Here is a 22,033-nt window from a genome sequence, read left to right on the forward strand (position 1 = left end):
ACTTTGGGAGGCCGAGGTGGGCGGATCACGAGGTCAGAAGATCTAGACCATCCTGGCCAACATGGTGAAACCCCCGTCTCTACTAAAATACAAAAAATTAGCCGGGCCTGGTGGTACGCGCCTGTAGTCCTAGCCACTCGGGAGGCAGAGGCAGAGAACTGCTTGAACCCGGGAGAGGGAGGTTGCAGTGAACCAAGATTGCGCCACTGCACTCCAGCCTGGATGACAGTGAGACTCCGTCTCAAAAAATAAAGATAAAAAATAAGGCCAGGCACGGTGGCTCACGCCTGTAATTTCAGCACTTTGGGAGGCCAAGGTGGGCAGATCACCTGAAGTCTGGAGTTCGGGACCACCCTTGCCAACATGGTGAAACCTCATCTCTACACTAAATAGAAAAATCAGCCTGATGTGGTGGCAAGCACCTGTAGTCCCAGCTAGTGGAGAGGCTAAGGCAGAGAATCGCTTGAACCTGGGAGTTGGAGGCTGCAGTGACCTGAGATCGCGACTGCACTCCAGCCTGGGCGACAGAGTGAGACTCTCTTTCAAATAAATAAATAAATAAAATAAAATATAAAAAGAGCAGACACTCCCACGGAGGGGCAAAAGCCTAAGGATGGAAGAATAAGGACGGAAGAGAAGTAATCCTAAAACTGACAGCCGGCCAGGGGCGGTGGCTCACGCCTGTAATGCCAGTATTTGGGGAGGCTAAGGCAGGCAGATCACCTGAGGTCAGGAGTTTGAGACCAACCTGACCAACATGGAGAAACCCCGTCTCTACTAAAAATACAAAAATTAGCTGCGCATGGTTGCACATGCCTGTAATCCCAGCTACTCAGGAGGCTGAGGCAGGAGAATTGCTTGAACCCGGGAGGCAGAGGTTGCAGTGAGCCAAGATTCTGCCATTGCACTTCAGCGTGGGCAACAAGAGTGAAACTCCGTCTCAAAACAAAAAACAAAAAACACTGACAGAGGCCGGGGACCATCATCCAGAGCCAAATCCACAGGTCAGATAGCTTGGGTTTTCATCCAAACTCTGATACTTATTACCTGGCCAGAATTTAACTTTCCTTACTCAATCAAGTCCCCCAAATATATTGTTGCTTACCTAATGGATAGTGCCTAACCTGAAAATCTGGGATTCACCCTATATTCCTTCTCCATCCACACACTACATCTAATCAGACACCAGGTCCTATTGGTATTTGGATCAAAATCAAGTCTTATTGATTTTATCTTTTAAAAAAATAACTATTCTACCCTTCCCTATGTCCCCATTTCAACTGCATTAGTTCAAGCATTCATTTTCCTTGCCTGCTCTCCTGCCCTCCAGGGTTAGCTTTCTCACCCAGATAGCTGATCACATCACTTTTCTGCTTGCATTCAATGGGCCCCATTGAAAGATACTGTCAAATTCTTAGCACAAAGCTCTTGTAAACCTGGTCTGAGCCTGAATTTCTAGCTGTATCTCCTGCCACACTTTTCCCTGGCCCCTATGCATGTAGCCAAACGAAATTATCGGTAAGTTTCTGAAAATAGCTTTTCCTCCTTCTTGCCTTTGCTACTCCCTTAGCTATATTCTGCCCTCTTTTCCTCTGTACAAACTTATCTTCCTCTAAGCATATAAGCTTCCTCAAAGTCATCCCTGACCGCCCCAGGCACTTAGGCCCCATCTCAGTGATCCCAGGGTACCTTGTTCACACCCTGGTATCCATCACAATTGTTTTCATCATTGCATTAAACTTTTTGAGCATAGATTTTTTTTTTCTCTATTTGAATCCCCATAGACTAATGTCTGATGCAGAGTAAGGCTCGGTTGCTATTCACTGCTGAATAAAGAACTAAAGGTGAAAGGTTAAAAGCCACTATGAAACTGTCTTATTCTAATGCATAATCACCCAAATCACAATTTGGGAGAGAATTATTCTTTTCGGTTTACAAATCACTTTTTAATTTATTTTAACATCACCACCACTGGAAATCAGGTAAGGCAACTACTGTATCCACATTATATAATAACAGAGGCTCATCACATCACACATGCTAACTTGAAGATTATGGCAGGAACAATAAAGAGGCTAAACAGGGATTCCTTAGTCCTGTTTCAACCTTTTTATACAGGCTGCCAAGATGACACAATCCAAAATTGCTGATGTCTCGTGCCTGTAATCCCAGCTACCTGAGAGGCTGATGTGGGAGGATCACTTGAGCCTAGAAGTTCAAGGCTGCAGTGAGCTCTGATCATGCCACTGCACTCCAGCCTGGGCCACAAAGTGAAACTTTGTCTCTAAAAAACTTCAGTAATAAAATAACTGGGCCAGGCAGGGTGGCTCACGCCTGTAATCCCAGCACTTTGTGAGGCCGAGGCAGGTAGATCACAAGGTCAGATCAAGACCACCCTGACAGACATGGTGAAACCCTGTCTCTACTAAAAATACAAAAATTAGCAGGGCATGGTGGCACATGCCTATAGTCCCAGCTACTCAGGAGGCCAAGGCAGGACAGTCACTTGAATCCCAGACGCCAAGGCTGCAGTGAGCTGAGATCGCACCACTGCACTCCAGCCTGGGCGACAGAGCGAGACTCCATCTCAAAAAATAAATAACTGGCCAGGCACACTGGCTCATGTCTGTGATCCCAACACTTTGGGAGGCTGAGGCAGAAGGATCCCTTGAAGCCAAGAGACCAGCGTGGGCAACATAGCAAAACCCCCACCTCTACAAAAATAAAAATAGGCCAGGTGTGGTGGCTCATGCCTGTAGTCCTAGTTACTACTTGGGAGGCTGAGTCAGGAGGATCACTTGAATCCAGGAGTTTGAGGCTACAGTGAGCTATGACTGTGCCACTGCACTCCAGACTGAGTGATAAGAGTGAGACTATTTCTAAAAAAAAAAACAGAAAACAAAACAGCCAGATGTGGAGGTACACACCTGTAGCCCTACCTTACCTACTTGGGAGGCTGAGGGTCAAGCCTTCTTGAATCCATTTTCTACAAGGACATCCTAGAAGATGTTAACGTGATGAAATCCCTCAAATAGCAGCCTTCCAAGAGAGACAGAGGGTTGCGGGAGGTAAAGATGTCCCTTTCATTCAGTAGCACAGAAGTCAAGTTAGAAAAGTATGAGGCTACCCACTCTTGGGCATCCTTAGCCCAAGGTCAGGAGATGGTAGGCTTGAAGAGGGTGTATTGGTGATGGAGGGTGAGGGTGGGGGGTTATTTACAGGATCCACAAGCCCCCTGAAAAGTTATTTGGAAGAGTTTGTGTAAAAATTTGTGTTTGCATCTCCTAGGAAGATCCACTGGCTGGGCATGGTGGCTCACACCTGTAATCCCAGCATTTTGGGAGGCTGAGGCAGGTGGATCACCTGAGGTCAGGAGTTTGAGACCATCCTGGCCAACATGGCGAAACCCTGTCTCTATTAAAAATACAAAATTAGACAGGTATGGTGGCAGGCGCTACTCAGGAGGCGGAGGCAGGAGAAGGGCATGAACCCGGGAGGTGGGGGTTGCAGTGAGCCGAGATTGCCCCACTGCACGACAGCCTGGGGCACAGAGCGAGACTGTCTCAAACAAAACAAAACAAAAAGAAGATCCATTACATTTACTGGCTTCTCAAGGGTTCTAAGAAAATGCAAACAGAAGATGATTAGAAAGGAGGGGCTTAGTTTTTTCCACCCAGGGGAGGGGAGGGGCTCAGTTCTTTCCATCCAGGGCAGCCCCACTGCTAACCTAGACTCAGAGTTGCCCCAAACAATGTCCTCTCACTTCCACTCCTTACCCTAGTTTCGACTCCAGCCATGACACCCCAGAAAACAGACACAGAGAGGCCTCGGGGATAAAGGTCTTTATTGAACAACCTTATCTCACTCAGTAACAAAAGAGCAGGAGGCAACAATTCCCCCAGAAGTCTGCAGCCGTGTCCACCCTTGACAGCAGGATGCATGGCCTGCTGATACATCAGCTGCAGTTCAGAGCCCCTGGTGGTCACTTAGAGATCATAATTGGGGTTCTTCCGAAGGATAACAAAACCTTCCAGAATGGGGGTAACAGGAAGAAACTCCTCAGTGGCCAATTCTGCCCGTTCCCCATGGGCCAACAACACTGGGGTTGTATGTGTCTGGAACCCTGTGATGGTCTTCGGCTTGCCAGCCTGGCCCACCACATCCACTGCCTGTAGGGTAAGAAAATTGAAAAGATGGAAAAGTAGCAACAACCCACTGCCCACGCTAGTTTCAACAAAGCAAGTATATGTACATTCTCCAGTTTGGGAATACAGCCTGAGCCCTCCCCTCTACTCAACCTCTCACCTGGCCCACACGGACAGACACTGGCAATGGCCGCAGCTCCTCATCAAACGTAACCAGCATTCGGGGCTGCATGGCAGCCACCAGCCCATACAATACATAGTGTGATTTGCCTAGAATAACTGAGGGAAGCAGACAGGACAAAAAGCTGGGAGACAAAAGGGCAGGCCTGGCCAGAAACACTAGAGCCCACCTCAGCCCTAACCCTTTAACCCCTCAGTCATATGACTGAATTCATACTCCTCCCCTCATATACCCTACTACTAACCCAGAGATACCCCCACATCACTTTGCTTACAGCCCTTAGACTTGAAAATCGCATTTCCCCAGTGACTTAGGAGCAGATGCAGGGCACACCACCCTCAAGCCTCTTCGGGCCAGATCGAAAGTGTGGGTGATGAAAGGCCCAAAGAATCTCAGGAACTTAGAGTGATACAGAGCTAACTTGGGGTCTTGAACCTAAATTATCCAAGTGGTCCTGGAAAGGGTGGAGTCAGAGCACTACATGCTATGATATAAAATTTCTGACAGGAACTCACTGTTTCGAACATCCAGGAAAGAGACAAGCACAGTGAGCAGCCCAGCCACGGCCACTTGACTCATAAGCTGCCGGTCACTGTGGTAGGGGCAGAGGGTAAGGGTACCCTTCCCTAAATGTGTCAGGCCCTGAAAAAAACAGAGGGAAGTAGAGGTGAGGAGTCACCACTGAGGAATCACTGCCTAACCCAGCCAAACAGAAATCTCCCATGTGGTCACATCTTTCCTCCTGGGCCAGCACTCCATGTTCCTCCTTCCATCACCACAGATACTTCCCCGGCATGCTCTGTGAAGAAGAGTTCTATTCTTTACCTGTGCCAAGCGCACCATGAAGAGGTTGTTTGGGTCCTTGGCATGATATTGAGCTAACTGGCGCAGCATTGCAGCCAGACGGGCATTATTGGTACCTGGAAATGTTAAGCATTACAGAAGTGAAAAATGGGGCCTCAAATCTTCCCCCAATCTGTTTATGATCTTCTTCTGCCCGATACTCACCACTGCCCACCATGCCCATGGCAAAAATGGAGTTATAGGAAACTTCTGGATCAGCATCATGAGAGAATTTGCTTAGGGTATCCAGGATGTTGAGTCGTGGATTTGAAACAGAGATGAGGGCCAGTGCTAAAGGTACAGCCCTCCGGAGTGTAGGCTCCCCATATCTCAGCTGATGATCCAAGAAAATACAACAGTAAAGAGGAATGCAGTAAAAACAAGTTCCATTACAGGAGTGGACTGATGGGTAAAAGGGGGTCTTAACTTCTGTAGAAAAGGCACAGCAGGCCAGGCGCGGTGGCTCACACCTGTAATCCCAGCACTTTGGGAGGCCGAGGCAGTTGGATCACAAGGTCAAGAGATTGAGACCATCCTGGCCAAGATGGTGAAACCCTGTCTTTACTAAAAATACAAAAATTAGCTGGGCATGGTGGTGTGCGCCTGCAGTCCCAGCTACTTGGGAGGCTGAAGCAGGAGTATCACTTGAACCCAGGAGGCAGAGGTTGCAGTGAGCCAAGACCATGCCATTGCACTCTAGCCTGAGCAACAACAGTGAAACTCCGTTTCCAAAAAAAAAGAAAAAAAAGAAAAGGCACAGCAAAAAGACCACCTGTCCACCAAGAAAACCCATCAGAAAAGTCTTCGCTGGGGAACCCCAGGTCATCAAAACCAATATATTCCAATTTTCTTCATGCTATACTCACCAAGTGGCCAAAGGTTCGTAGTGCCATCTCTGCACCAATCTCCTCCCCCATAGCAATAAGGGCAATCCCCAGAACAGCTACTCCCTGCAATTGAAGAGACACCAGAACCCACTAAGCTCAAGGAATAAAAAACAGTCACCCTTGCCTCAAGTCCCATCTGAAAATAAAAAGCCATCCCGTGGGGAACACCCTTACCCCTTACATACAGAACCCAGTCTCACGCTATTTCAATACGTGGCAATACCCAGAGGGGCTCTAAAGCAAAAACCAAACCCAGTTCCCCTGTATGCTTATCTCTTCTCATAGCCTCTCTGAAAGTGCCCAGCTGCCCATATAACCTGATGTGCTCCCATATCTGCAGGGGCTTCCTTTTTGTCCTTGTCCTTCTTTTCTTTCTTGTCTTTGTCTTCCTCCTTCTCTTTGGAGTCAAAGTGTTCGCTACAAATGTGGAGCAGCTGCTGCACCTTCAGCACATTCCCAGAGCCTGCATCAGGGTGGTGAGGGAGAACGGACAGAAATGAGAAGTTACCAAGGAAATGCTTTGGAAAACAGTGTAAGTCTAAAGAATCTAGAGCAGATCACAATGAAGGAGAAAGGAGAAACAACCTGAAAATAAGGACCAAGAAAGAAGTGAGGAGTCACTGGGGAAGCACAAGACAGACTCATAAAGACACAGACCTGCATATGCACACACATCCACCAGTGTGTTGGCAAAACTGCGGAATGGCTCTGACACAACCTCCAGTGCAGCCAGGATTGCCTCGATAGCCTCACCCTTCCCTACAGGACAGATTCAAGGGGTCTGAGGATACTTGCCTCCATCCAGCACAGCCTGACACATAAACCCTCCCTGTTGTATCCAGTTACTGTCAGCTCTTTGCTCAAATAGAAACATCCCCTCACCCAGGTGGTTGAGACCCAGTCCAAGAGGAAGCCAACGAGCATAAGTGTCCTTGAGCTCAGTCTCTGACTTCTCCATGATGGTCTGAAGGATAGTGGAAGTTACATCTCCATTGCAGGACCCCACTGCTATCATTCCACAGGCTAGAGCTGTCACACCTGCCACCTAGAGGTAGGAAAATCAGTATTACACACAGTAAGTTATTAAAACATTTATGTCTTGATTCAAGACAGCCTATTTCTACAGTCCACTACAAGATATTCTCACTAATAACAGTTTATAATCCCTTTTTGATGGTAGATCAAAATAACAATAGTAGCCATTACTCATTGAATATATACTATATGCCAGCCACTAGGCCAACTGTTTTGCGTACTATCGACATTTAACCCTCATGACAACCCCAGGATCACAGGTCCTGAGGTTATCCCCTGCACTGCTTTTTTTTTTTTTTTTGAGACAGAGTCTCGCTCTATCGCCAGGCTGGAGTGCAGTGGCGCAATCTCGGCTCACTGCAATCTCTGCCTCCTGGGTTCAAGTGATTCTCCTGCCTCAGCCTCCCAAGGAGCTGGGACTACAGGTGCACGCCACCATGCCCAGCTAATTTTTGTATTTAGTAGAGACGGGGTTTCACCACGTTGGCCAGGATGGTCTTGATCTCTTGACCTTGTGATCCGCCCACCTCAGCCTCCCAAAGTGCTGGGATTACAGGCGTGAGCCACCGCACCTGGCCGTTATCCCCGTTTATGGATGAGAAAAATATGGCCTGAAGAGAATGAATTACTTGTTCAAGATCATACTGCTTATAAGCAGAGGTGGCAAGATTTGAACTCAAGACTTTCTGACTCTAAAACCTATGCCACTAGCCACCATGCTATATTTATCCATTAATGATGCTGCACAAGTATGAACATTTAAGGCTGACCAATGTCTATAATACTAAGGAGAATCATCAACCCCAGGCTGTGTTAAGTTACACTTCACTCTAGTCCAAGTAGTTTCTCAGACATTCCAAGGGACAGAACCCAATACTAAAATGTTAACTTTTGTTGTCCTTTTTTTTTTTTTTTTTTTTTTTAAAGACAAGGTCTCACTCTGTCACCCAGGCTGGAGTGCAGTGGCACAATCTCAGCTCACTGCAACCTCCACCTCCAGGTTCAAGCAATTCTCCCACCTCAGCCTCCCTAGTAGCTGGGACTATCGGCGAGTGCCACCACACCCGGCTAATTTTTCTGTGTATTTTTGGTAGAGATGGGGTTTCATAGTCTTGCCCAGGTTGGTCTCAAACTGCTGGGCTCAAGTGATCTACCCACTTCAGCCTCCCAAAGTGCTGGGATTACAGGCACAAGCCACTGCACCAGGCCTAAAATGTTAACTCTTTAGCCTTAAAACCACCAGAGGCTTAGAATTCCAGATCAAGGGGTTTCACTGAGGTGACACCCCTCAATACACACAAAGAGGCATGTACACGTATGCACACATGCACACACTTACTTCTTTTTCATTATTTATCAGAGAAAGTAGGACTCAAAGCACCTTCCCTACTTACTCTAAATGCTCACTAGCCTCTACTTACCTCCATACTGGACTTTGAATCTCCCATCACAGGCAGCAGCAGTGTTAGGACATCTTCACGATTTGAGCCAGCATAGGCCAAGCCTAGCCTGCAAAAGCCATGGGAGGCGGTCCCCAACACATACCCAAGGATGCAGCAAGAAAAGAACAAAAAGAGAATCGGTCATTCATTCACCATTTCAACAAACATTCACCAAGAGTCAGATACCCGGTAGGCATAGTGGTAGCCCTTGGCAGTATAGGTGAAAAGGGCCCAGTTCCTGTTCTCCAGAGTGTACAGGCTGAGCACTACCAGAAAGAAAAGTGAGGAACCTTACCCAAAGATGGAACCAAGTCTCATGGTGTTGCTGTTGTGGAGAACATAGTCTGAGAGCAGTGCCAGAGCAGGGTCACACTCATTCCGGACCCCAGAGTTCACTATGCCACAGGCAAGAAGAGCTCCTGACTACAAAGAGCAAACAGATTCTTCACTCAGGATACTCTACCTTCCTCACCACAAAGGATGCAACATGGGCCTCACTGCAGCACCCGCCCTAACTGGAGTTAAAAACTGGGCAGACCTCATCAGTGCAAGAGAGGCACTGCTAGGCACTAGAATATGGAAGGGGGAAGTCCCCATGAGCAGGCTGTATGTAGACGAACCTTAATGTAGTCCTCAGAGGAGTACAGGTACTTGTCAATCTGGGTGAGGCCACCATCCACATCCCACAGCAGAATCATCCCAAGAGATGCAGCTGCACTCAACATTCCTATACCAGGGAAGAATCTATTAGTTTTAAAATGGTCCTATCCTGAGGATCCTGTTATTATAAAGAGCTCTCCAAAGAACTGCACGGTGGATCCCTTGTCAGATAACTTATGACTCCAAGAGGACAAAAGAAGTGATCAAAGCAAAACAAAAGACAAAGCACGAACGGAATTATACCATGGTCCTTGTTCTTGTAAAGCCATTTGTTGCCATCATCTGTTAGCAGCTTGTCTTGGCCAAAAGCTGCATTCACAAAGCCATTCACAAAAGAGGAGGCCAGGTTCATGCGGGCAGAGTCCACCTGAGAGCCACTGCCCCCAAACCCTGCAACAGGAGGGAGAGGAAAGAAGGTTTCAGCTAGGACAGGAAAGAAACACAGCATGGCAGCTGGTTTCTGGTTCTGAACTAGTCCTTTAGTATCCTCTACCTATACCCCCAAGCAGTGACCTGAAAAAAAGTTCATGGGGATTCTGAGCTCAGTAGGATAAGCATGTTGGCCAAGCCATCACTCCCAATACAAGGGGCGTAACTACAATCCCCCAACTTCCACACACAGACAGGGATACTCACTGTTGTTCTCTAGGTGGGTTTTGTAGATGTCATCAGGCACCTTGGGCTCCATGATGTCCAGCTGAAGAGAAGTCAGAGGGTCACAACTGCTCCCCTAGAACTCCCCCAGCTGTCCCTTCTGCTATCCCACTGAATGGCAATTCTAATCAAGGAGAGTCTAGTCAGAGGTATAGTTGGCGAGGTGAAATGGCAGGTAGAATTATGATAAAAAGGCCTTGATGAAAAAAGGGCAGTCTCACCTCCCGAGCTAAGGCCAAGAAGTTGCTGTTGAGCTGTACATTGGACATGATCTCTGTCAGGTCCTCATACTCCTCAACGTCTTCACTTAGCTCCAGGAACACCCCATGCCGGCCTAGCATGAATGCCATCTGTTTCTGTACTACCCTGTGGAGAGAGTCCGTACATCTGCTCACCACTGCCCACTAAGGGCACAGGAAAACCCCTCAAGCCCTAACCAGAAACTACAAGTCCTAGCTCTTTATGCAAATGTCCTATTCATGAGCTTATCTCTTTGCCAACTTCTTCCCTACATACACATCCTTGCAGGAGGTGAAGATGTCTTCTACCAACTCCATGTCATTGAGCATCAAAGCCAATCTCAGAGCTTCAGGGAACCGGCTAAACTTTCGGAACACACCCAGGGCACAACGCAGTAGGGCTGAGTTCTCAGGCTCAGGCACGTAATTCACACAACTACAAAAGTAAAAGTAACAAAGAATTCAGAAAGTGCCAAGCACTCATTTTCCCCATTGAATTCACTTACCCAAAATAAATAATGAATACCTACTACACACCAGGCACTGTGCTAGATGTTAGTACTAAGAAGACACAAAGTTTCTGTCCTCAAGAAACTCAGACATCAACAGATTAACTACAGCGTGATGCTATGCTTGAGCAAATGCTCTGGGAAAATAGAGGAGGCACAATTGAGAGAGAGAGGTGCTGAGGAGGGCATGCCTGCCACCCATCCCTATCATGTTCACTCACCTGGTAAGATAAAGGCAGACCTTTGCGTATGCATTCTCATCAATGTCCTTCTCGAGCATGTCCACCTGCTCAATTTCCATAAGCAGGTCACAGGCCTCATGCTCTGCATTGTGGGCCATGTTGTAGGGGACAATTTCCTTCACCAGAGTGAGCAGTGGCTCCCGCTGGACTTTCTCCGCGTCATCCAGCTCCTGCCACTCCTTAGCCACTTCTCCTGCCAGATGCCTACAGATACGCCCAGACGATTAAGGGAGCACAGCTTCAGGGGAAGCACTTCTCTGTGGGTCAAGGAATCCAGTGTCTGGGAAATTCAATACACTGATACTCCAAGACAGATGGTACTCCACAAGAGAATTCTGAATTATCTCAGAGCCTCAGAGCCCCCTTCAGATTCCCAAGAAAGATCTTACCTGACATACTCATGACCCCATGATGCCAATTCCTCCTGGGAGCCCACTAGCCGATACTTGAGGCACTCGCGCTCCCCACTCATGGTCATGGCCAAAACAGAGATGATGTCAGCAGCAAAACACTATAAAGAAAATGGTCCTTTGAAGTCAAACCCAACAGCCCAGCATAAAGGGAACATGCCTTGTGGAATCAAGATCGTTATCTCCAAAATTTAACTATTAACTATATACCAAGCTCTGTACTAGAAATTTAACACGTTATCTAAGCTAAACCTCACAAAAACCAAGGTTGGTGTTGCTATCTCCATTTTTTTTTTTTTTTTTTTTTTTTGAGATGCAGTTTCACTCTCAGGATGGAGTGATGGAGTGCAATGGTGCGCTCGGCTCACTGCAACCTCTGCCTCCAGGGTTCAAGCAATTCTCCTGCCTCAGCCTCCTGAGTAGCTGGGATTACAGGTGCCCACCACCACATGCAGTTAATTTTTTTTTTTTTTTTTTTTTTTTTGAGACGGAGTCTCGCTCTGTCGCCCAGGCTGGAGTGCAGTGGCGCAATCTCGGCTCACTGCAAGCTCCGCCTCCCGGGTTCACGCCATTCTCCTGCCTCAGCCTCCCGAGTAGCTGGGACTACAGGCGCCCGCCACTGCGCCCGGCTAATTTTTTCTATTTTTTTAGAAGAGATGAGGTTTCACCATGGTCTCGATCTCCTGACCTTGTGATCCGCCCGCCTCGGCCTCCCAAAGTGCTGGGATTACAGGCGTGAGCCACCACGCCCGGCCTATTTTTTATTTTTTTAGTAGAGACAGGGTTTCACCATGTTGGCCAGGCTGGTCTCAAATTCCTGACCACAGGTGATCCACCCCTCGGCCTCCCAAAGTGCTAGGGTTACAGGTGTGAGCCACCACACCCAGCCACTATCTTCCTTTTAAACTAACACAGTTGAAGGGTGATAAACAAGGGATAATGCGGAGAAAAATGGAGGCTCTCAATTTTACTTTAATGACAATTATAAACAATTAAAAGGTTTTAAGCAGAAAAGACCCATAACTGAGAAAGATCACAATAGCTGCTACATAAGAGACAGACTGTGTAGGAACAAAGGACAAAAGCAACATCAGTTAAGAGGTGCTGCAATAGCCCACGGGAAAACTGAACATTTCCAGGATGAGGGTTGTACCAGCAAGCACAGAAGTGACTGAATGTGGAACATATTTTAGAGATAAATGAATGTGTATGGGATAGAAGGAAAGAGAAAAACCAAGGTTAAACATAAGTTAAAAATAAACCATTATAATGAAACCCCAAAGTCCAATACAAATAACAGAAACGGTGTCTTCTGAGAAGTTGATCATCCTTTCAGCTCTTTTATGGATGTTTTGACTGTGATGAACTCTGCTCAAATAGATCAGGGCTTAGGTCTATCAGGCTGCCTGTGACTCACAACGAGCCCCCCCATGGTCTGGGTAAAAAGGAATTCCTAAACTAGGCCTCCACCAGGTTTGAAACTGTTTTACCTTATTCTCCCCAGGGGCCATGTTCTCATAGATTTCCTTCAGTTTGCCATAGTGTGGACGCAGAAATTTGAGAGGCTTGGGCACTGAAGTCATGGAAGTTGTAGAAGAACGAATTTGCCTTCGCAATTCCTCCAGCGCTGGTCGATACAGGGATGTGTCCTTCTCCTGATCAAGAGAAGAGAGGGCTCAGACAAAAAGGAGTCACACCCCTTCAAGTCATAATGCAGAGATATTTAACTTAACAACTCCTCCAAGGAAATAGCTGTGTCTTATTCATTCATCTGTGATTCCTCAACTCCCTGCACCCTGCCTGGCACAAAAACAAACGACACAAGTTAAGAGTTAAGAACTCTGCTTCTCCCACAAGAGAAAGCTGCAAAACTGTACGAATATCCTTTGTAACTCTCCTGCCTCCCAACATCACCATAACACTGACCCTAAAATACAGTCCACCGCACACAGCAGTTGCCTCAGAACAGAATAAAACAAACAAGTGGGAAAGATCCAAACATGTCCGAATCGTGTTAACATCGTGACTCACCCCCAGTCGTTCCACGAGCATCTCCAGTTCATCTTGAAGCTGTTTGTCCTCCTCAGACTGGAGGGTTGGGAGAAGCAGCTCATGAAGAGAAGGAATCCCAAAGACGATCTCCTCCCACTTACCCGGGGCAGGTGGAGAATAAGCCTGCCTTCTTAGGAGGGGCCAGGTGGACAAGGAAACAGTGGGAATAGGAAGCCCTGGTGGAAAATCAGCCTGGGTTCTGAACCAGGCTCTACTTGAAAGCCACTCTAGGAAACGGAGGTGACAATGACCCGCCCGAGTCCACCTCACGCGGCGGTGGTGAGGGTTGGTGGAGATGGCGGAGGTGACAGCGCGGAACGGAGAATGAGGAGCAGAGAGGCAGGGTGCCGAGAGTCCCGAGGGTCGCCCCAACCGCCCTCTCCCTGATGCGCTGGGGTCGTTGGGTGTCGGGCCTGAGGCCTGCGGAGCCGCCGTGACTCAGCCCCGCGGCCTCCTCCGCCGGCTCTCGGGGTCGCGCCTCACCAGCTCCTGTTCTTTGTCCTTGTCCCCAGCATCCCGCCGCTCCTTGCCGCTCGGCTTCTCGTCCGTGCCGCCGGGGGCCGCCACGGGGGGCTGCTGGGGCTGCACCGGCGCCTTGTCCCGGCTTCCCTCCTCCATCTCCGCCGCCACTGCCGGCCCGCTGTGCGCGCACCCGCTCGCACCGCCCTTTTTCCCAGACCGCCTCGCGCGCGTCGGCCGCGGCGCCCCTCCTCCTCCAGAGGCCACCCGCGACCGGAAACGCCGGGGCGAGCCGGGGGCGCTCGGCGACCCATCCACCCACACGGCCTGAGAGCCCCGCCCCCTGACCCCGCCCACGGAGGCAGGCGGAGACTACAATTCCCAGCCTCCCCCGCGCCATAGGCACTCCTGGTCCCCGACCTCTTCGGAGTTTCCTGCAACCAGCGGGACTTCGCCGTGTGGCGTTTGGGTACGCTCGCTGCCGTAGATGGGCGGTTTGCGACCCGAGATACCGAGTTTTCCTTGGCCATAGGTTTTTCTCATAACGGTGTAAATAGAACCCACAATGACACTCCAGTTGGCTGCGTGGCGCGACAGACAAACTAGATTTCTTGAAGTCCAAGACGCTTGATTGCCGCCTGTATAAAGTCTGTGTAACTGTGTCTAGCCCACTGTGAAATATTAACTTCATTTGGCTTTGTTATTGTTGTTGTTGCTTTTGAGGAGACTCGTCTCTCGCCCAGGCTGGAGTGCAGTGGCGCGATCTCAGCTCACTGCAACCTCCCCATACCGAGTTCAGGCGATTCTCGTGCCTCAGCCCAATAGCTGGAATTACAGGCGCCCGCCACCAAGCCCAGCTAATTTTTGTATTTTTTAGTAGAGATGGGGGTTTCACTATGTTGGCCAGGCTGGTCTCGAACTCCTGACCTCAAGTTATCTGCCTGCCTCGGCCTCCCAAAGTGCTGGAATTACAGGCATGAGCCACTGTGCCTGGCCTGGAACTGTGTCTTATTCATCTTTATGCTCCTAGCCTCCAGCCTAGTGCCTGGCTTGTGGTAGGCCTTGATAAATGTTTGCAGAATACATGCATGCGTGAATGAATGAATGAATGAATGAATGAATGAATGAATGGCTTTGCATTCATTTTCAGGTCATCTTTGTGTATAATAATGACCCACTGGGGGCTGTCTTTGGAGGCCAGAACTAGGCATTGGAAAATCATTAGGTTTCTCCATTTGCGAATCATGACAGACCCACTAAAACTTTTTTTTTTTTTTTTTTTTTTTGAGATGGAGTCTCCCTCTGTCGCCCAGGCTGGAGTGCAGTGGCGCGATCTCGGCTCACTGCAACCTCCGCCTCCCAGGTTCAAGCGATTCTTCTGCCTCAGCCTCTCAAGTAGCTGGGGATTATAGTCACGTACCACCACGCCTGGCTAATTTTTGTATTTTTAGTAGAGACGGGGTTTCACCGTGTTTGTCAGGCTGGTCTCGAACTCCTGACGTGGTGATCCGCCTGCCTTGGCCTCCCAAAGTGTTGGGATTACAGGCGTGAGCCACCGTGCCCATCCCCATGACTTATATCAGATCGCAGATTTTGTGCCACATACCAGTCACACCCCAGCCAGTACCTTAGAGGAGGTAAGGTGATGTGGCTTTAATAAAGCTCAGGTGACTGCAGATGAAGAGTAAATGAATAGGTGTTGTAGTATGTTTTAGCATTTTTGTAGGTTTGAAATGTTTTGAAATAAAACATTGGGGGTTTTACACATAGGAGAACACAAGTTTTAGAGGTAGATCTGATATTTACAACCAAATTCTGCCATTCACCAGCCGTGAAGCTTGGGCAAGCTACCTAATCTCTCTCAGCTTGGTTTCTGCTTCTGTAAAATGTGAATCATAAAGTATCTCTCTTGTAAGTTGTTATGATGAAATGAGGCTGGGAGCAGTGGCTCACGCCTGTAATCCCAGCACTTTGGGATGCCAAGGCGGGTGGATTATGAGGTCAGGAGTTCGAGGCCAGCCTGGCCAACATAGTGAAACTCTGTCTCTACTAAAAATACAAAAATTAGCCGAATATGGTGGCATGCGCCTGTAGTCCCAGCTACTTGGGAGGCTGAGGCAGGAGAATGGTGTGAATCTGGGAGGCGAAGGTTGTGGTGAGCCAAGATAGCACCACTACACTCCAGCCTGGGCAACAGAGTGAGACTCAATCTCAAAAAAAAAAAAAAAGAAAAAAAAAGAAAAGAGCTGAGGTATTTAAAGTGCCCAGGTAGATGCCTGGCAACTAGAAAGCAGGCAGTTGTCATTTTATTTTCCAATTACCTCAAATCTACAGTGTGAGTTAAACATTCTTGTCCCCTACTCCCTGCCTCCAAGCCCTCAAGCTTCCAAGTTTCTCTTGCCAAATGCAAATGTCTGGCCATTCTTTTGTTTTTCTTTTTAAGACGGAGTCTCACTCTGTCACTAGGCTGGAGTGCAGTGGCGCCATCTCAGATCACTGCAACCTTCACCTCCTGGGTTCAAGCAATTCTCCTGCCTTAGCCTCCTGAGTAGTAGGGATTACAGGTGCCTGCCACCATGCTGGCTAATTTTTTTTTTTTTTTTTTTTTGAGACGGAGTCTTGCTCAGTCACCCAGGCTGGAGTGCAGTGGCAGGATCTCAGCTCACTCCAAGCTCCACCTCCCAGGTTTACGCCATTCTCCTGCCTCAGTCTCCCGAGTAGCTGGGACTACAGACGCCCGCCACCACGCCTGGCTAATCTTTTTTGTATTTTTAGTAGAGACGTGGTTTCACCATGTTAGCCAGGATAGTCTTGATCCACCCGTCTCGGCCTCCCAAAGTGCTGGGATTACAGGCTTGAGCCACCGTGCCCGGTGCTAATTTTTATATTGTTAGTAGAGACGGGGTTTTGCCACGTTGGGCAGGCTGATCTCAAAATCCTGATCTCAAGTGATCCACCCGCCTTGGCCTCTCAAGTGCTGGGATTACAGGTGTGTGTCACTGTGCCCAGCTGTGGGCATTTTTTCAAGGCCCCTTGATAATACTGATGTCCTGCTTCACACTTCATTTCATCCAAAGTATTTTTCTAGGAGCACTCCTTCCTACCATATCACCAAACTCCCAGCCTTGTGGCCAAACTGCTCTCCAATCGGGGCCAGCCCATTACCTGACCCTACCTTCCTCCTTCCTTACATTACATCTGGAAGCCTGCCATGCTGCCCCCCAAACACAGCCTAAGCCGTAGAGCTATAGTATCTTATGGATAGCTCACACATCAGAGAACTGTTCAACCCAAAGCCATCACTTACATAACACCAGGCATGCTCCTGGCAGCACTCAGCATTGCACTGTCTCCACTGGCTTGCTTCTTTCTTTGTGAGATATTCTTCAAACAGCCAGATTGTGCTGTGGCCCTTCTTACTCTTAATTCCTGGGACTGACAGCAAATTGTATTTTTTTATTTTCTTTTTTTCTTTTTTCTTTTTTGAGACAGAGTTTCCCTCTTGTTGCCCAGGCTGGAGTGCAGTGGCACAATCTCGGCTCACTGCAACCTCCGCCTCCCAGGTTCAAGTGATTCTCCTACCTCAGCCTCCCAAGTAACTGGGATTACAGGCATGTGCCGCCACACCTGGCTAATTTTTTGTATATTTAGTAGAAACGGGGTTTTAACCATGTTAGCCAGGCTGGTCTCAAACTCCTGACCTCAAGTGATCCACCAGCCTCGGCCTCCCAAAATGTTGGGCTTACAGATGTGAGCCACTGCGCCCAGCCTTTTCTCCCTTTCATACCTAGTCCCACAGAAGATTTTACAGTTCTCTCTTTTCATATCTACTATTACTACCACCCTTCTACAGACTCATAATCCCTTATTGTGTCCCTTTCACTTATCCCCTTTTGATCATTCTAAACACTTCACCATTTCTGAATAGGCCTTGCCCCTTCAGTTGATTGGCCATTTCACATTGTTGCTCCTTCTGTATGAAACGCCTTTCACTGTTTGTCAGCTAATAAATTCTCCCATCCTCTGAGCTCCAGCTCCATGTCACCAGTCCAGGGAGCTTTTCCTACCCTACCTTTAGGTTATTCATTTCTTCCTTGTGCTCTCATCATGCTTGGCACATACCTCTCCCTCCCTAGACTCTGAGCCCTTGGAGGACAGGAACTGTGCTCTGTCGCCCAAGCCGGAGTGCAGTGGCATGATCTCAGCTTGCTGCAACCTCTGCCTCCCGGGTTCAGGTGATTTTCCTGCTTCAGCCTCCCAAGTAACTGGGACTACAGGCATGCACTAGCACACCCAGCTAATGTTTATATTTTTTAGTAGAGACGAGGTTTCACCATGTTGGCCAGGCTGGTCTCGAACTCCTGACCTCAAGTTATCTGCCTGCCTCGGCCTCCCAAAGTGCTGGAATTACAGGCATGAGCCACTGTGCCTGGCCTGGAACTGTGTCTTATTCATCTTTATGCTCCTAGCCTCCAGCCTAGTGCCTGGCTTGTGGTAGGCCTTGATAAATGTTTGCAGAATACATGCATGCGTGAATGAATGAATGAATGAATGAAAGAATGAATGGCTTTGCATTCATCTTCAGGCCATCTTTGTGTATAATAATGACCCACTGGGGGCTGTCTTTTGAGGCCAGAACTAGGCATTGGAAAATCATCAGGTTTCTCCATTTGTGAATCATAACAGATCCACTAAAACTACTTTTTTTTTTTTTTTTTTTTTTGAGATGGAGTCTGCTTCTGTCGCCCAGGCTGCAGTGCAGTGGCGCGATCTCGGCTCACTGGGTTCAAGCGATTCTCCTGCCTCAGCCTCCTGAGTAGCTGGGATTACAGTCACGTACCACCACGCCTGGCTAATTTTTGTATTTTCAGTAGAGACAGGGTTTCACCATGTTGGTCAGGCTGGTCTCGAACTCCTGACGTGGTGATCCGCCTGCCTTGGCCTCCCAAAGTGCTGGGATTACAGGTGTGAGCCACTGCACCTGGCCTGCTTTTTTTAATTAAAAAACGACGACAAAAAAATTGGACCTCCAATACTGCAGAAAACTGTGCTTAGTTTTATGAGGGACCCTTCCACCCGGACATTTCCAAAGCGCTGTCAGGTGTGTGAAATCATACTTCTTGGCATATGTTAGCTTATTGTGGATGGGAATTAGTTAGACTTACCAATGGGACTGCATAAGGGATGGCCCAGCACTTTACCAATAATTGCTTTCCTGTGTCCACTGAGGAGCACCATCCTTTATTTCCCCTTCTGCCTTGACACACCAGAGCATATTACATATGCATACTCAGCCTGACAGGGCTACTAAGGGTAAAGGTTACATCTCTTACCTGATGTTCACCTTGCCTTGCCTCTGGAACCAAGCACCTGCAGAGTGTTCAACAAACAGGTGTTCCCTGGCTTGATTTCAGCTTAATGTGTGCTTAGGTTTCCTGAAGCTGTCTGGTTGTCACATGTGCCTTGCCCAGGGGATCTGGGTTGCATGGAAATGCATCTGCTGATGATGGTCCCACTCAGAAGTATGGTGAAATTGCCCAGAAGACAGATGTCTGTGTTTGAGTCTAAATTCTGTTGTGTCGGAAGACTAACTGATGGTGATTAAGGGGATCTGAGTTCCAAATCTAACTTTAATGCAATCTGTCTTGTCTGACATTGGAAGTTACGTGATCTTTTCCCTTAGTTTCTCCATTTGTAAAATAGAGACAATGATAGAACCTCCTTGCAAATCGTTGTGTGCATTTCATGAGAAGGTATGTTTAAAGTGTTTAGCACAAGCTTAAGCAAAACAGGGACTCAGTAAATTAAGGTTAGCTATCATCATCATCATTATTTGACACTTTGACCTTTTTGCAATATGAGGTTTTAATACCCCACTGGCCAGCCTGTCAGAATCGTAAACTGGCCTCTGAAATTAGGTGTCAGGGAAAGGCTAAGGCTTTATCTGCCAAGCCTCTCTCCTCTGTCATTATGCTGTTTGACATTATAAATCTCATCTGAATGTCATAAGTCATTTATTACTATCTCTTTGGGTGCTGGAATTTGCTAAGCCCATGGATTCACTTTTTAGAGCATAAAAGCAGAAATGTTCCTCAGAGATCGTCTCATCCAATTCACTTGTTTTACAGACTGCAGAAGATACTGAGACCTGAAGGCCTAATGTCATACAGCTCAAGGGTGGCAGAGCTGGAGCTAGACCAGGCCTGCAGATGTGATGGCCCTCCTCTTTCCAATACACACAGTCATTTACCCTGGAGACATGCTCTTAGAGACTCAGGCTGTGCTTTCCCCGGGTCATGGAGTTCCTCAGAACACTTTCCTCCTTTCTCAGCAGTCAGCTACTTTCTTCCTTTCATGGGCAGCCAGCACTTTGAGGTCACATGAGAGAGATCCACATACAGCTCTTTATGGAGAGATTGTGGGACACATACTAGTGCCATTCGCCAAGGGGCCAAGGACCAGCAGCAATCATAACCAGAGCTTCACTCCTCCCCTTCCAGACTGAACAAACTCATCCCTACTTGCACCTTGGAGAGCACTAAGGTTTTTTTTGTGTTTTTGTTTGTTTTTGATACGTAGTCTTGATCTGTAGCCCAGGCTGGAGTGCAGTGGTGCAATCTCGGCTCACTACAACCTCCACCTCCCAGGTCCCAGTTCAAGCAATCTCTCCTGCCTCAGCCTCCCAAGTAGCTGGGATTACAGGCATGCGCCACCACGCCCAGCTAATTTTTGTATTTTTAGTAGAGATGGGGTTTCACCATGTTGGCCAGGCTCGTCTCAAACACCAGACCTTGTGATACTCCTGCCTCGGCCTCCCAAAGCGCTGGGATTATAGGCGTGAGCCACTGCACCCCGCCTAGAGCACTGAGTTTTAAAGAGAATTGAGATTGAGGCCGGGTGCTATGGCTCACACCTGTAATCCCAGCTCTTTGGGAGGCTGAGGCAGGCGGATCACTTGAGGTCAGGAGTTTGAGATCAGCCAGGCCGACATGGTGAAACCCCATCTCTACTAAAAATACAAAAATTAGCTAGGTGTGGTGGCGCATGCCAGTAATCCCAGCTACTTGGGAGGCTGAGGGAGGAGAATCACTTGAACCCAGGAGGCAGAGGTTGCACCACTGCACTCCAGCCTGAGTGACAGAGCAAGACTCCATCTCAAAAATAAAAAATAAAGATAATTGAGATTGGACTCTTTCCACTGTTTTGCTGTAGTTCTCATTTCATAGGTGAAGAAACTGAGGCTCATGGAGGTTAGGGAATGAGCTGAAGCTCACAAAACTATCAGAGCTTCCATTTCAGCCCAGCTCTCTTTGACTGCAGTGAAGTAGTTAGGGTTAGATTTGTAAAATGGAGACTAGAGTATTTGTAAAGGGCTGTTGCTGCAAGGATTAGGTGAGCTCATAAAGGTGGAAGTGCCAACAGAAGAAGAGTCACCTAAGGGAAGAAGAAACTTCTCATTCATCAGTTTGTTTGTTTGTTTGTTTGTTTGTTTTTCTAAGAGATGAGGTCTTGCTATGTTGCCCACGCCTGGATTTGAACTCTTGAGCTCCAGCAATCCTCCCACCTCAGCCTCCTGAGTAGTTGGGACTACAGGTGCACCACCTCACCTATCCTATTCATTTTTATATCACCAGTGCCTGACACATTGTTGATAAATCAATATATTTTTTGAAAATAAGCCTATGAATGTATAAATTAATAAATGGATGAATGAATAAAGAAATGAGCCACCTAGCACAGGTGCCTGGAACACAGGAGGTATTCAGTCAATGTTCCTTTTCCCTCCCTCACTCTGGAGGGTAGAGTCCATATGCGCAGTCTCTGTGCCTGGCACTTGGTAGGCCTGATGAGTGCGTGTAGGTGGAATGAGTGACTCTCAGGAGCTCTGAGTCTTTGAGGCTAGAAGGAAATGTCTGTCTTTTCAGCTACAAGCGGAGGCCAGGGCTTTGAGCTCTGGGAGCTCAGGGAGTGATATGCTACCTTGCCCAGGACTTCCCACCACTGCAGGGTAAGGGCTACCCATCTTCCAAGTTGACCCTGGCCCAGTAGTTACCTAGACTCAGTGTCAGGCCCGGCTGCATGCACCAGTGGAGGGAAGCAGTAAATCCTTCCAGCTGTAGAACAGCTGGGGGTGGGGCTATGGCCACCAGTTAGCAGACAATGTATTCTGCCCAGCCAGACTCAACTTCCTTCCATTCCTCCGTCCTGCCTCTCTTTCTCTGTCTTCTCTGGTCTTCAAATCTCAGTCCCCTGTATCTGCTGAGTGAGTAAATGA

At 48.0% G+C, this 22,033-nt stretch overlaps 1 protein-coding gene and 1 long non-coding RNA gene across 2 annotated transcripts; one reads left to right on the forward strand and one right to left on the reverse strand.

The window, feature by feature from the left end:
* Positions 1-3,827: 3,827 nt before the first annotated feature.
* Positions 3,828-13,970, reverse strand: PSMD2 (proteasome 26S subunit ubiquitin receptor, non-ATPase 2). Its single transcript, XM_007971905.3, has 21 exons — positions 13,783-13,970; positions 13,279-13,335; positions 12,738-12,902; positions 11,227-11,348; positions 10,817-11,041; positions 10,364-10,522; positions 10,069-10,213; positions 9,830-9,890; positions 9,437-9,583; positions 9,154-9,260; positions 8,829-8,956; positions 8,513-8,600; positions 6,939-7,101; positions 6,714-6,815; positions 6,374-6,519; positions 6,036-6,119; positions 5,335-5,503; positions 5,152-5,246; positions 4,842-4,968; positions 4,306-4,424; positions 3,828-4,169 (listed from the first exon to the last, which is right to left on the reverse strand). Exons 1-21 carry the CDS (start codon positions 13,915-13,917, stop codon positions 3,987-3,989), a joined length of 2,727 nt encoding a protein of 908 aa, XP_007970096.1. The 5' UTR covers positions 13,918-13,970; the 3' UTR covers positions 3,828-3,986.
* Positions 13,971-14,150: 180 nt separating this feature from the next.
* Positions 14,151-22,022, forward strand: LOC140713464 (uncharacterized). The gene is made up of 3 exons (XR_012095541.1): positions 14,151-14,227; positions 18,485-18,859; positions 19,887-22,022. It is a non-coding gene; the product is annotated as an uncharacterized lncRNA (long non-coding RNA).
* Positions 22,023-22,033: the final 11 nt, after the last annotated feature.

The sequence above is a fragment of the Chlorocebus sabaeus genome, chromosome 15, assembly GCF_047675955.1.
Source record: "Chlorocebus sabaeus isolate Y175 chromosome 15, mChlSab1.0.hap1, whole genome shotgun sequence".
NCBI lineage: Eukaryota > Metazoa > Chordata > Mammalia > Primates > Cercopithecidae > Chlorocebus > Chlorocebus sabaeus.

Excerpts from the sequence above, each read along its gene's own strand:
- PSMD2 (XM_007971905.3), bottom strand. The coding sequence starts at position 13,917 with ATGGAGGAGGGAAGCCGGGACAAGGCGCCGGTGCAGCCCCAGCAGCCC. Across the intron at positions 7,102-8,512 it reads ATTCAAAGTCCAGTATGGAG|GTGGCAGGTGTGACAGCTCT; the intron begins GTAAGTAGAGGC and ends TCCTACCTCTAG. Across the intron at positions 4,969-5,151 it reads TCATGGTGCGCTTGGCACAG|GGCCTGACACATTTAGGGAA; the intron begins GTAAAGAATAGA and ends TGTTTTTTTCAG.